Source organism: Salmo trutta, chromosome 8 (assembly GCF_901001165.1).
Source record: "Salmo trutta chromosome 8, fSalTru1.1, whole genome shotgun sequence".
Lineage (NCBI taxonomy): Eukaryota > Metazoa > Chordata > Actinopteri > Salmoniformes > Salmonidae > Salmo > Salmo trutta.
The window spans coordinates 24,532,116-24,547,929 of NC_042964.1; the positions used below are offsets into that span (position 1 = coordinate 24,532,116).

A 15,814-nucleotide genomic window follows, 5' to 3' on the forward strand; every position below is an offset into this window, starting at 1 on the left:
GCTGTCTTTTTAGTTTTTGGGATTATGTACATATTGTCAGGTATTATTACTGCACATTTGGAGCTAGAAACACAAGCATTTCACTGCACCTGTGAAAACATCTGTACATCTGTGTATGCGACCAATAAACTTTGATTTGTATACACTTTTACACTTGGTGGATTCGAATATGCTGAGCCGCAGGGCACTGTTCTATGGTCACATGTACGGCAAAAGTGACGATGGAGAAGACCCCTCTCAAATAAAACAGTAATCTGCGCTGCTCGGCCTTGTTGTCAACAAGGCAGCATGGTGCAATTCAAAAACATCCATCTCCTTTCCATAAAATATATGTTTTAAATTTTCAAACTACTTTTCGTTGGGAAGGGAGATGAAGCGTTTTTATCAAAAGCAATCAGTTCTGCATGTGAAAACCGAATCCTACTCATTACTCCACGCTCTGGGCTATGCCCGGGGGTGCCCAGTTCCCAAAACGAATGCATTGTGTTCAAGTCTACAGTATTTATTAAGCTATATCACTGCAACTATTTGTGGGGGAAAATAATAATAAGTAGAACTGATTGGGTTCCTATAAAAAATATATTTAAAGTACATATTTTCCGGCTATTTTTGGTCAACTTTTCTGGCAACTTTTTTTTATTTACTATATCTTTGAACATATCCTGGCTGAAAACGTTCTTCCGGTTTCCGTAAATTTACATTTACATTTTAGTCATTTAGCAGACGCTCTTATCCAGAGCGACTTACAGTAGTGAATGCATACATGTCATACATTTTTTTCTCCATACTAAATCACCTGACACTGGAGTTCCTCGGAACAGCTAGTTCGACAAACTAAATCAAATGGACAAATAGACGCCAAAGTGCCTTTTCGCATTTCAAATTGGGAACTACAACAGTTCCCGTAGTGAAAATAGTATTTTGAGTTTAAGTCGTAATTTGAGTCTAAAGGATGGTTTTGTGTTTGTTTTACGGTCCCAAGTTGGCCGCCTGCGGTATTGTTGTCAGTATGTGGGGAATCATAATGCTTGTAAGATATAAATTGTAACTTGAACTATATTGGTTTAAATTGCTTATTATTAAGGGGGCGGCAGGTTGCTAGATAGAATCCCCGAGCTGACAACGTACACATCTTTTGTTCTGCCCCTGAACAAGGCAGTTAACCCACTATTCCTAGGCCGTCATTGTAAATAAGAATTTGTTCTTAACTGATTAGTATGTGTCATTGTCAGTGATTGTTTGAAGACTAGGTTATTGATAGATAGTGAAAAAGTATGGGTTGTTTACAGTTATTTGCATGCAAATGTAGCAGTGGGATGTTGTTCCCCTAGATTATGCACCAAATTGCACACAATGACCAATTCAAATAGGCCACGTCAAGAGGGGATCTTAATAATAATAGTTCAGTGAGTTTTTATTTATTTAATTACAGCTGCATAGCTAATGTTATTTTTTTGGTGTACAAACACTTTTTTATATCAATATTGTACATACACGTGATTGTAAAAGATTTGTATATTTTAGTTTGGCCCATCGCGGGTTATCTGTATTTCCGTACCCGCTTATTGTTCTCTTTTGCCTGACCTTCGGCTATTAAGGTGTCTGAGAGCTGTGACTGCGCCAAGGGCTAAAGTATTGTGTGTTGTCTCTTCGTGTGCAGGGCAAATAAAAATAATCCAACCAGCAGACCTCCAGTTGTGGCAGTGTCCTAATTAAAAGTACACAACGCAGAACGAACCACGCTACACAATGACACTATTCTGTGTGGGGTGGGTATAATTTGTGGAACGTTCCAACAGGAATTGCCAACAAACAACGCATACAAACTTGTATAGCGGCCGAATAAGATACCGGGTATGGAGTGGGCTATTTCATAAAGTTTTCACTCACCACGTTTATTCAGAAAAATGTCTCTGGAAGCCTATGGACAAACATTAAGAATAAGCTACGTGGTGAGTTGATGCCTATTCGGCAGCTAGTTAGCTAGGTGAATTGATCGTGCTACTTTGTTTGCGTTGTTTGTTGGCAACCTTGTACTTTACGAAGTTTTTGGAACAGATTCCTGTAGGAACGTTCCATCAACTATACCCACCCTTTTGTGTGTGAGATCAATGCACATAGCTAGCTTACAGGCTAAATCACTTAGCTATGACAGTGAATTGTATAGTTCTCATGTCACATTGGTTTGCCTCACAAGGACTTAGTCAGAATTTATACTGAGTGGTTAGTCAATATGGAATAACAGCATCCAGGCTTACTCTGTTACAGGTGTTTGTTACCAAAGAAAATCTCATTGTGAGGTTTCATTTCCCTTTAGGCTATTTGTTCTGCTCATCGCATCCATGTTTGTTTTAGAATAGTCATGTCATTTGCAACCTAGCAATAATCAGATTCTCTCGTTATCCCTCAGGCAATGTTAGGTATTTTCTTCACCACATTCTGCTGTGCTGATAGAGGATGTGCCTTTCAATGAGGAAGACATGCACAACGAGTGAGTACACACACACACACCTCTGACTCACAGTGGAAGAATAACTTCAGAAATGTCACACACACGAGATGGAGACATGCACATGGGTGTAATGTAACATAGGGAGGCGAGGATCTTTTTAATTTAACTCGGCAAGTAGGTTAAGAACAAATTCTTATTTACAATGACGGCCTACCGGGGAACAGTGGGTTATCTGCCTTGTTCAGGGCAGAAGGACATTTTAACTTGTCAGCTCGGGGATTCGATCCAGCAACCTTCCAGTTACTGGCCCAACGCTCTAGGCTACCTTCCGCCCCCATAGGAATCAGCCTATGTCTATACAGTAGAGGATGTAGAAAAGAGGGCTCGTCTTTCCTTGATTCCTCACCTCCTGCTCATAACTCATTGGAGAAGGTCAGAGGGGAGGACCAAAAAGGTTGAAAAGGAAGAGAGGCGGCGAGTAATCAGCGGATGACGTTTATTGTCATGAATCTTGACCTGTAGGCAGAACTGAGCAATTTCCGCAATCTTGGCCAGCAGCAGTCAAAATTGGCTATATAGTAAAAATGTATTAAAACAAAAATTTGTGCATAAAAATATTCAAACCCTAATCTTTAATTTAAGGTTAGGGTTAGCAGTGTGGTTAGGTTTAAAATCTGATTTTATAACTTTTTGGCTGTGGCAGCTAGTGACCACTCTGCAGAGCTGCCTCCAGGGCAAGATTCATTACAACAAATGCCAACCTGTGAGGAATCATGGAAAGACAAGTTGAGGTAGAGCCCTACTCTTTTATTTTCTCACCATTTCTCTCCCTCGCAGTCAAAACCCTCCACATATCATCTACGACCTGTACAACCAAGTTGGCTATAACTGTTTCATCGCAGCGGGTATCTACATGCTGGTTGCAGTTCTCTCTTTCTGCCAGATCAAACTGAACAAGCGCAAGGAGTACATGGTGCACTAATACCACCTGCTGGACTGGGCATGCTACTTCTGCAACACAGCAAAACACTGTCTGGAGAAGAAGAGTGGCTTTTTCTGTAAATGTTCTATACTGAGTCTGAATGAATGGTAGCATTGTTATTGTCTGGCTGTGTCCTGATTCTCCACACTTATCCCAAAGTGTTCACTTGTACACTCTCCATCATGGATTTAAAAGCATTGGGATTGAGGTGGCAGGTAGACTAGTGGTTAGAGCATTGGGCCAGTAACCAAAAGGTTGCTAAATCGAATCCCCGAGCTGACAAGGTACAAATCTGTCGTTCTGCCCCTGAACAAGGAAGTTAACCCACTGTTCCTAGCCCGTCATTGTAAATAAGAATGTGTTCTTAACTGATTTGCCTAGTTAAATAAAAAATGTAAGCATTGGCTGGAGGGAGTATCCACTGTTATTAAATCCATGAGAGGGAGTGTGCAAGTGCACACTTTTGGAGAATCAGGAGACAGCCTTTGTCTGTGTATGATTAACAAATCTATTGATCACTAACACCTTGTTATTATTTATCTACTAAAATTAAATCACCAGAGTTGTATTATTTCCTAGCTAATGTCTTCAGAACTGGGAATGATAACTACCCTGTTAATTCGCTGTGCCTGTCTTCCCCTCAGGTAAAAAAAATCTCTGTAGAAATGTATCAAATGACAGTTGTATTTGTTTGAAACCAGTTTGAGGCCTTAACTTGTGTAGCAGATGCAAGGAAGTTTCGTTAGTTTGTTTTAGAACTTATACTGACAGCTGTGGCTGTTTTGCGTAATGTATTGTTTTTTTCTACCTTCTTGCCCATTGTGCTGTTGTCTGTGCCCAATAATGTTTGTACCATGTTTAATGCTGCTACCATGCTTTGTTGTTACGTGTTGATGCCTTGCAATGTTCTCGTCTTAGGTCTGTCTTTATGTAGTGATGTGTGTTTTGTCCATTTTTTTTAATCCCAGCCCCCGTCCCTTTTGGTAGGGCGTCATTGTAAATAAGAATTTGTTCTTAACTGACTTGCCTAGTTATAAAAAATAAAAAAAATGTTGAGCGAAGACGAACTGCTGCACAAACACTATGGAAGCTATAGTCTAGAGCAGCGTTCCTTAAAGTATGGGTCTGGTCGCGGACTTGTTAATTGTGGGTCGTGACGTAAATGTATAATTATTTCATTAATTGAATGAATTTGGCCAAGTGCAACTGCGCTCTCGGTTCAGTGCGCTCTCTGCTTATCAGCGGTCTCTGCTCAGTTTGGGGAGAGGTTGCAGAGGGAGATGCCCATGTGCTTCGCGGTTTACCGAATCTTTTTTTCTGCAGTTTTCTTGAAGATCACTCCGCGATCGTTCAAGCCACTGACTTGTTATTCCCGCTCGCCATCACTCACCGCTGTCATGAAATGGACTCATGCTTGCCACAAGTTCTGACTGAGCTCAATCGTCATGAAACGCAAATAACGTGTGTATGAAAGAGACAGTCACGGTGAGAAATAACGAGGAGCGCCCACAATGTGTTTTGTGTGGGGAAGTGCTTAGTAATGAGTCTCTCGAAACGAACAAATTAATAAAACGAGAAGTCCTGACCAAACATCCAGGCACAACATGACAGTAAACCCAGGGAGTTATTTCAGAACAGGGCAGAATGCTTCAGGAAATAGTGCTTCGAAAGTGGAAAAGTCAATTAGCAAGGCATTGTCATTTTATAACCGGCGATAAGCAGAAATGAGGGAGTACTATCTCTCATAGTAGTAGATGCGAGTTTCTCTTTCAAACAATCAGCTGGCCTTGTAACGTTACACAGCTAATAGCTAACGTTAGCCAAAGCAAGCTAACTAGCTACTGATAGTGCAACCCAAAGAAACAGTAGATGAAAAATTCAGGCCTACTGTACATTTTACTGTAAAAAATATTATTGAAAACAAGTGTAGGTTGGAACTGTTGCAAGTAATACTTTTTATTCTGAAGTGGAATAAACTGATTGAAGCAAGATGCTTTTTTTAGACAAACACTCACACAGTTCTGATTTGCTAATCTGCAGCCGGAAGTGGTCTCCTGCCTGACTGAGAAAGCAGTAAAATGTTCAGATCCAGTTTGGCACCACATACCTATGCAAGTCAGGGTTCTCAAGTACAGAAACAGTGTCAATGCTGAGCATGACCTCAGTGTTGCACTGTCAAAAACTGAGCCCAGAGTAGACATGCTTGTTGAAAACTTCAACCAGCCACACACTTCTCATTAGGACTGTGTGTATATGTGTGTTTTCTGGTCTACATCTGTGTTAGGTGATCAATCAGTTTATTCCAGTTCAGAATAAAAAAATATGTATTTTAAGAGCAACAGTTCCAACCTAGATTTTCTATCAACAATAATTTATACAGTAAGATGTACAGTAGGCCAGATTTAAAAAAAAATCTGTACTGTTATTTAGGGTTGCACAATCAAAAAGCCTGTGTGTGTGTGTGTATTCTGTTATACATCTGTGTGATGTGATCAATCTGTTTATTCCAGTTCAGAATGAAATTATTTATTGTATTTTAACAGCAACAGTTCCAACCTAGACTGGTATGTAAGAGTGTTTTTAATGGGGAAAAATAAACATGAAAACATTTCTGGGTATTTCATTGTTATTTGTTTTTTTATATATTGCATTTTTTTTAGGCATAAGGGCATTGAAATGTTCTGATATTTACGTATAGTTGCATATTTTCCTAAACTTGGGTCCCAGGAAAACACAGAATTTCTCATTTGGGTACCAGGCTGAAAAAGTTTAAGAACCCCTGGTATAGAGCACCAGTTAAATTGTAATTTATGCAATATCTTGTGAATGGGCAACATATACTATCATCCTAAATTGACATGTTGAATTATTGTCATATTAAATTATTTTATAGGCTAATGCGCTAATTTCCTTAATGTGGACAGTTTGTTTAGGCTTACCACTTTACACAAGCTTGCATTTTCACCACATAAATTAAGTGGAATTACACATCCTTTTTACTGCAGATTGGTGATGTTAATATACAAGTTTATAGTCATCAAGATTATACTAAATCGATTGCTTTAACAGATTAATATATTTGGTTTGGTACTGTTGATATCATACTCGCCTGGTCTTCACGGGATTTAGAACACAGTTGATCTATATCAAACTCAATGGCAAGGAAAAATCGGGGCGCTCTCTTTATAAAAGTTGCTGGCCACAAACAAATACACGGATTTGACAGTTAAACTATCACTCAAACGAAAGCCAAACCCTGGCACTATGTAGACCCCAAAAGATGTAGAACTACCGCGAGGTGATGATTATCCAGTCAAAAAAAGTGTTGCGTTTCCTTTTTCTATTGGCCATCTAACGTAAACATTGTGGCAGAAGATTAGTTGATAAATGGCTACCTCACGTTCTTAGTTATCAACAAGTATATGTAGTCTACCCAAGTTCTTTGTGGTTTGTCTTTTAGAAGTGCGCAAACGGTACATGTCGCCACGGTTATTTTCCCAGTTCCATTGATTTCTATACTATATCGATGTGAGTGCTTTGATTTGCGCGCTATTGATTACAGTAGAACAGGCTCATCAATAGCTCTTATCCACATTCCATGATCCAACGTTCTAAACACACTTCCTACCGGCGTGGCAATTTCCGGTGGCGCATACTATAGAACGGAAGTCAGTCTAGTTATCGACGATATAACGTTACTACCACTATGTCGCAGTTTTTACTAGGTGTCCTCAGGACTTGCCTCAAATTAATATTAATGATGTACATTGAATTGTTAAATCAGCCTCCGAGACTCCAGCTTGCTAGCTTATGCTTGCTAGCTATATTTGTTAGCAAAAAATAATTGTTATTCATGTCTTCTACACAGTATCAAACAAAGATACATTGACAGGGGAGATCACCGTGAGGGCTGCCTGTTACAGCTCCATGAGGAAGAGTGAAAAGCCGCACAGCATGAGAGTAGGGAAAGGTTATAGATAGCTTCTAGGGACCTTGTTAAACATCTCCTGTAGGACACTGTCATCATGGTCAAAATGTGTTGGAGACAGTGTCAATGTTTAATCTTATCAATAGATAGATATTAATGATGGGTCCCAATCCCAATTTCGAATTGCCCACTTAACAGGTTATTTGGTAAAGATCTGTTGATGCAGTGTTTGGTAATTGTGTTACTGAGAGACAATGTATTCCTGTATAGCTAAATGAGCCCCTAGTTAAGAAGACTAGACACTACTATGTTTTGTTATTTATGAGTCATTCAATATCCATAAAAAATGCACCTGAAAAGTGTTCAGCCTATGTAATAGTAAATACTTGTTTATTAGGGTGTGAAGCCAGGTTCCAGTTGATGGGATAGAGTTCCGTAAACCTACTAACTCGTGTGCTGATGGAATAAGGTAAGTTGGAGGTTCCTAGAATGAAAACATTTTCTTGTGATTTTTGTTTTGTTTTTTTGTATCCAGATGATATAAGCCTAAACAGTGGCATCTTTACGGTGTAATGACAAATATTTGGGACGAAGACTGGGGGGAAATATAGAATCTATAAATCTGTATATTTTAATCCATTTTATTCTTTACTCTTACCTCCCTCACTAGCTTTAAGCACCAGCTGTCAGAGCAGCTCACAGATCACTGCACCTGTACATAGCTCATCTGTAAATAGCCCATGCAATCTACCTCATCCCCATACTGTATTTATTTATTGATCTTGCTCCTTTGTACCCCAGTATCTCAACTTGCACATTCATCTTCTGCACATTCTACCATTCCAGTGTTTAATTGCTATATTGTAATTACTTTGCCACCGTGGCCTATTTATTGCCTTACCTCTCTTATCCTACCTCATTTGCACATGCTGTATATAGATCTTTCTACTGTATTATTGGTTGTATGTTTGTTTATTCCATGTGTAACTCTGTGTTGTATGTGTCTGCTTTGCTTTATCTTGGCCAGGTCGCAGTTGCAAATGAGAACTTGTTCTCAACTAGCCTACCTGGTTAAATCAAGGTGAAATAAAAAAAAGTTATTTGAACTTTCGGGCTTGTGCTGTTTCTGGAAAAGTTACATGAATCTTTGTCATAGTAATCTCTCCAACCTGATGTTAAGGTTTTATAATGTTTTGCAGAAGTTCTCTCTACAAAGCACTCAATGGATACATGCCTGACATGGGCCTTCTCTGCGTCTCAGAAACGTATGCCAACTTTTCTCCACTTACTGCACCTCTTGTGACAACAATGGAAGTGTCAGCTGACGTGCCCCTGGTTGAGTCCGCCTTTGGGCCAGTGAAAGCTGGCAGTGTGCTGTCCTATCAACTTCCAAAGACCCGTGAAATTGTGAAGATTGCCGATGCCCCTTCTTCACCAATACTTCCATTAGATGGCTTCAGTCTTCCCAGTGTGCTCACGTCCTTAGCCATCAGGAGCAGTTCCACGTCAAGGCATCAGAGACAACCTACGAGGTGTCACACAATGTTGAGGTTGCTACAAGGGAGCAGAGCAGCAGCCCGGAATGGCATCAGCTCAGGAAAATGAAAATAACATCCTCTCGTTTCCGAGAGGTTTGCCATGTCAGGGGAGAGATCTCAGCTGACCACCTAGCTGTGTGCCTGTTCAAGGGAACTGGTATGCAGACCATGGAGATGAAGAGGGGGCTAGCCATGGAGCCAAAGGCACACTGAAGAATGTTAACTTCTTTCCGTGTGGCTTCGTAGTGCACCCAGATGCTCTGTGGTTAGGATCCTCTCCAGGTGGCATCATATGTATTTGATCCCAGCGTGAGACCACACTTTGGACTCTTAGAGGTCAAGTGCCCAAATGTACCAAGTTATGTTGACTGCCCTTACCTGAAGATGCAGAATGGAGAGCTGAAGTTGAAGAGATCTCATGCTTACTACTGGCAGGTGTAAGGTCTAATCCTTCTCACAGGTTGTAGCTGGTGTGACTTTGTCATCTGGGCACAGGAGGACATCCTAGTTGAAAGGATATATAAAGATCTACAGGTTTCAAAAACTATAAGAGGGAAGGTTGACCACTTTAATTTTTTTTTGACCACTACTTGCATCAATGTGTCTATCTCGCGCCTGAATGGATCCCCTGCATGGGTGCAAAGTTTAGTGGTTTCATGAAAAATAAGTATTGATGTTCTTGTGAAGAAAACTACAGTAGAATAGATTTGTTTAAAAAGAATATGTTTTTCAGCAAATGTTCAACAGTTCAGTTAATCAATTACACATCTTTAACATTGTATTCAATCTTGCATTCTGGCTATTTGGTGTTTACTTGATTTCTTTCCCCCACCCCTAAACTCATTGCCTAATTAAAGCCAATACAAGCTCCACACAAACTGATATTCACTACAACACAAATTATTGATACATGTCGTAGATAAACAAATTATTATTTTGCTGCTAGCAAATAAACACATTTACATCAGCTTGGCCCATGCTCTGACCAAAGGTCCGTTTTGAAAGTTGACCAACAGGCACGCCACTGCAAATAATTGGTTGATGGTCCCTGAGATGGTTAGGGGGATGACTGTCAAACAGCTTGTGCTCCTTTACTCTGCGGATCATTATTTCAACATGCACTCTCAGCCTGGCAATGGATTGGGACTCCCTAACCTCATCTGCTGGCATCTGTGTGCGTCTTGACAGAAAGGCTGGCCGGTAGACCTTGCACGGAATGTCAGGGGTTAGTAAGGAAATATGGCCATGTCAGTAAGGAAATAATTACAGACTGCTTGAAGATCTCCTTGTCACTCACAGATCCAGCATACAACGATGACACAAAAGTGACAGCTCCAAGTTGTCACGACGTACTGCCACCAACAACCTTTTTCTGAGCTCTACATTGACCGGGAAACTATGGAAGCTCACAATACCATTCAATTTTGAAGAAACTGAATACAGGCACTGAACAATGTTCATTAGCACCTTCGCGGGGCTGTAATTTAAACGTAGTCATTGCGAACTATTTCAGTCAGAAATGCATCGACAGCAGTTAGATAGCTAGTAAGCTAATGATAAAAACAATAGCAGAAATCGCTCCGGAAGTCATCAACCCGGTAGGAAGTAAATTAGAATGTTGGAGGCAGTATAATGCATAGAGCCTATTCCAGTTTACAGTGGCCGCTTGGTAAATGTTGGTGTGTGTGTGCATTTTATAAGGTACTTATTTATCAAAATACATAAATAATCTGAACATGTGTGACTTTTTTTAAACCTTTATTTAACTAGGCAAGTCAGTTAAGAACAAATTCTTATTTTCAATGACTGCCTAGGACCAGTGGGTTAACTGCCTTGTTCAGGGGCAGAACGACAGATTTTTACCTTGTCAGCTCGGGGATTCGATCTTGCAACCTTTCGGGTACTAGTCCAATGCTCTAAACACTAGGCTACCTGCCGCCCCCGACATGTAGGCCTTTGTGTAGGGAGTACTTTATATTTGGTCTTAAATATCAAAGCCCCTTATACCACCCACCACTGCGACCTGTATGCTCTAGTCGGCTGGCCCTCGCTACATATTCGCCGCCAGACCCACTGGCTCCAGGTCATCTATAAGTCTATGCTAGGTAAAGCTCCGCCTTATCTCAGCTCACTGGTCACGATAACAACACCCACCCATAGCACTCCAGCAGGTATATCTCACTGGTCATCCCCAAAGCCAACACCTCCTTTGGCCACCTTTCCTTCCAGTTCACTGCTGCCAGTGACGAACGAATTGCAAAAATCGCTGAACCTGGAGACTTACATTTCCCTCACTAACGTTAAACATCAGCTATCTGAGCAGCTAACCTATCGTTGCAGCTGTACATAGTCCATCTGTAAATAGCCCACCCTTTTCTACCTACCTCATCCCCATATTGTTTTTATTTACTTTTCTGCTCTTTTGCACACCAGTTTCACTACTTGCACATCATCATCTGCTCATCTATCACTCCAGTGTTAACCTGCTAAATTGTAATTACTTTGCTACTATGGCCTATTTATTGCCTTACCTCCTCACGGCTATATCAAATGTCAATTTGGGCCACTTCTGGTCGGCCATGATACTTTTTTCTCATGTTATAAAGTGTGATTGTAAAGAAGTGGATTCGATTAGTTTCTTTATTGCAAAGATGTGATGTAGGCAGTAGTAGCCTACTGGGATCATGTGCATCACTGAATGAAATAGTTTCAATAAAAGTACAAAGTTTACAGTAGGCTACAACCATATTATAGAAATCTATAGAAAAAAAGTCCTAGTTACAGAACACATCTTACTACATTATTATAAATAGTACAGGAATGAATCACAGTGTATTCCCTTGTATCGACCAATCTCTGTTGGCTTCTATTCTAACTATACAGTAGTTCAGTGGGGATGATGAGAGCCAATAGGCTCAATAGGGGTGCACCACATTGAGGTCAAATGAGAGGACACCACTCAAGACTACTATTGGGGTGAACCCAACACGTTGAGGTTAAGGGAGAGGAAGCCACTGCAAACTATTGGCATGCACCCCATACTCCATAAATGATAGGCCTAAAGGTTAGAGTCATGTAATCTCTCGTTGATATATTATTACGGGCCGGCTCCGCTAGGGGGTTTAGCCCTTTCAGTACAAACTTTAGCACCCTCCGTTGAATTTTATGTTACTATATAAAAGGATTGAGTGTCAGGTGCCGTAAAAAAAAATCTATCTCCGCTGTGCTGTGTCAGCACAATGGACGGAGCGCGACGCGGTGTGAAGGGGAGCTATGGAAATCCATTGGGCGGTTAGGTATGACTCCTTTGGATTTCCATAAAAAGCGGGGGGGAAACTCAAGCGTTCATACAACACAGAACTAAGACGCGAGGCTACAGGGTTGCACAGAACCCTCTGTCTTCTTCAGCCTCTAAACAAATAGATGGGTTAGCTGACAACATCACGGATACGGATGTGCGCGCTTCCATGGGGCAGAGGTCTGCACGTTGTTGTGATTCTGGATGTCTTGTCCAGATTGCTAGCAAGAATGCCAAGAAACTGCCACGTGTGAATCGTAATTTGCTCGTTTCAACTCGTTTCATGTTTTGATACCATGTCTTGCTTTTATGTTTATTGACTGATTTCATGTCAATTATGCTAATATGGATAGAATTCGCTAGCTAGCTAACCAACAACTGCAAGGAAGTATTTGAGAGACAAGTGCTCATTGTGATAATGTATACATTTTTTTTTAAATAAACATTGCAGAGGAAATATAGCTAACGTAAGCCTACATGTTGTCAAAAGTCTAAGCCAAACCCATCTGTTTTGCCCCATAGTTGCGCAAGCGTCGCAAAAGCAACGGACCGTCTTCACACTGGAGTCAAAGTGGTCCGCAGTGCGTCGAGAAGTTGAGGTGAGACAGCGAGTTCGAAGCCATTTGGGCGCAGTGTCAGTGGCACGCACCAGGTTCAAGCAAACGAAGACGTTATGTAAGTACAAATCTCCAGCAATAGGTAGTGACCAGTACAGTAGGACAGATGAGAAGAGACTGAGTGTAAACAATTTTCTTCAGCACGTTGTAGTTGGATGCTGTCATTGGTGAAATGTCAGAATGATTCAGCGAGCGCAACAGCCAACTGGTGGAGTCTCTGTGTGCCCTTGACCCAGAGAGCCATGACTTTCTAGATGTGAAAAAGGTGAAACCAATGCTGGATCTGAGCAAAACTGATTTGGTGGAAGCTGAGTTTAGTGTCGCTCGCCAGTTTTTAAAGACTGAAATCGCTCTGGCCCCAATGAGAACAAATGGACCCCACTTGATCCGCTATGCCGACCGTGCTTACTGCACTGAAACATGGACTGACTTTTGTTGCGCATGTTGCGCCCACAGCAACATGCGAGAACTCATTTTCCACTTTGACAAACGTGTTCAGTAACCTCAGAAGAAGCATGCTACACCCGAGGAAAGCTCAACTAATCCAACTGGCATTTGAGGGGATCATACAAGAAGATTTCGGGGAGAATGGAATGATCGATTACTCAGGAAGTTCCACAGAGCATCAAGGAAGCTGCAATTCTCTTGAAAAGGTAAGATTGAAACAATCGAGAGATTAAAATAAAATGTTAATCTTGCTTTAGTGTGTAGGGCGCTGTCCATCGTGCTGATAGAGCGCAGCGAGATTTCGTGGCGTTGACCCTGTCACTGCTTGGTCAAAAACATGTTTTAAACGTTTGTGTTTATTGTGGTATAGCGTGAAATTAGCAATGCAAGAACACAAAATGACGCATACCTACCAGTATGTGTCATCATAGAAATAAATAGACTACATTCTATTATGGTTTTCTTGGTTTCCTATTGGTTTTCGTTGATGTATAAATAACTGTACGTATTGGAAACGTGTTTATGTTAGGCTGGCATTGCTTAATTAATTACGTGGGTCGGATTTTATTCACAGAAGTGTATTGTGCCATGTCACAAGGTGTTGCTGAACTCATGAGCGAGCGGCATGCTTTTCCATGTTTAAAGCCGGCCTATTTATTTGGCAAGACAGCTGGCTGGATCTCACTGTAGTTGGCTATGTTTTGGTTATTTGGATATCCATTCTAATTTTGTTCACTGTTAATGTAATTAGCCTAAATATGGATTGTTTCATGCCTTTATCGATCTGATATTTTGTTTACTAGGCCTACTACTTGGTACCGCTGTTTTGTTCTGTTCCATTCTTTCACATTCACAGTTGTGTCGGTATTCTAAGCCAAACTGCTATTCAGTATTTTTGTTTGCATGCATGACAAACTAGTTTGCATGATTTTGGTAAGGCAGCTGTGTGTAAGGCTGCATTCATATAGGCTGTTTGTAATATGTGAATTGCCCTATCTATCTTGTTGCTTAAATTCATTACCAAAATGGCCTAGCTGTAGGGTGCTGTCCATTGTGCTGATACAGCGCAGCAGAGATTGGCTACAGATTTCAAAAGCACTCAAAGATCTCAGAGCCTCTGTATTTGAACTTTATGTTTATTGTGGTATTGAGTAATTATATAAGCAGAATTCAATATAATTCCGATGCAAGAACCCCCCCCCCCAAAATGTATCCCCCTTGCCGATTTCAACTGCTCCCTTAGTCCTGGTGCAGGGTCTGGATTTTAGTTCTGGGTTAACTGAGATAAAGGTTAAGGCAGTGTTTGTTGGAGAGCTATAGTTGATGGCCTATCCACTAGGCAAAAACATTGAATCAATGTTGTTTCCACATCATTTCAACCCCAAAAATGAATGTGATGACGTGGAAAACAAATTGGATTTGCAAAAAAGCGATCAATGTAACGCATTTAGTCTTTTTTTCACCCAACTTTTAACCTAACTCCAATGACATGGTGCATTTTTGTTGTTGATTTCACGTTGAATTCATGTTAGTTGAGAACTCAACCAATGTACAGAACCAGTCAAAAGTTTGGACACACCTACTCATTCAAGAGTTTTTCTTTATTTTTACTATTTTGTACATTGTAGAATAATAGTGAAGACATCAACACTATGAAACAACACATATGAAATCATGTAGTAACCAAAAAAAAGTTTAATAAATCAATATGTTTTATATTTGAAATTCTTCAAAGTAGCCACCCTTTGCCTTGATGATAGCTTTGCACACTCTTGGCATTCTTTTAACCAGTTTCATGAGGAATGCTTTTCCAACAGTCTTGAAGGAGTTCCCACATATGCTGAACACTTGTTGGCTGCTTTTCCTTCACTCTAACTCATCCTAAACCATCTCAATTGGGTTGAGGTTGGGTGATTGTGGAGGCCTGGTCATCTGATGCACCACTCCATCACTCTCATTCTTGGTCAAATAGCCCATACAAGGCTGGAGTTGTGTTTTGGATCATTGTCCTGTTGAAAAACAAATGATAGTGTCACTAAGCCCAATCCAGAAGGGATGGTGTATCACTGCAGAGTGCTGTGGTAGCCATGCTGGTTAAATGTGCCTTGAATTCTAAATAAATCACAGACAGTGTCACCAGCAAAGCACCCCCACACCATCACTCTTCCTCCTCCATGCTTCATGGTGGGAACCACACATGCAGAGATCATCCATTCACCTACTCTGCGTCTCACAAAGACACGGCGGTTGGAACCAAAAATCTCAAATTTGGACTCATCAGACCAAAGGACAGATTTCCACCGGTCTAATGTCCATTGCTTGTGTTTCTTGGACCAAGCAAGTCTTCTTCTTCTCATTGGTGTCCTTTAGTGGTGTTTTTTTTGTGTGTAGTAAATTCGGCCATGAAGGCCTGATTCACGCAGTCTCCACTGAACAGTTAATGTTGAGATGTGTCTGTTACTTGAACTCCGTGAATAATTTATTTGGGCTGTAATTTCTGAGGCTGGTAACTCTAATGAACTTATCCTCTGCAGCAGAGGTAACTCTGGGTC

The 15,814-nt window shown here is 40.8% G+C and overlaps 1 protein-coding gene across 1 annotated transcript; it reads left to right on the plus strand.

The window, feature by feature from the left end:
* Window positions 1-952: 952 nt before the first annotated feature.
* On the plus strand, window positions 953-3,554 carry LOC115197917 (ribonuclease kappa-A). Its single transcript, XM_075074288.1, is given in 4 exon segments — window positions 953-1,030; window positions 2,411-2,433; window positions 2,435-2,491; window positions 3,290-3,554. Coding segments are annotated over 4 exon segments (303 nt in total). The 3' UTR covers window positions 3,435-3,554.
* The last annotated feature ends 12,260 nt before the right edge of the window (window positions 3,555-15,814 follow it).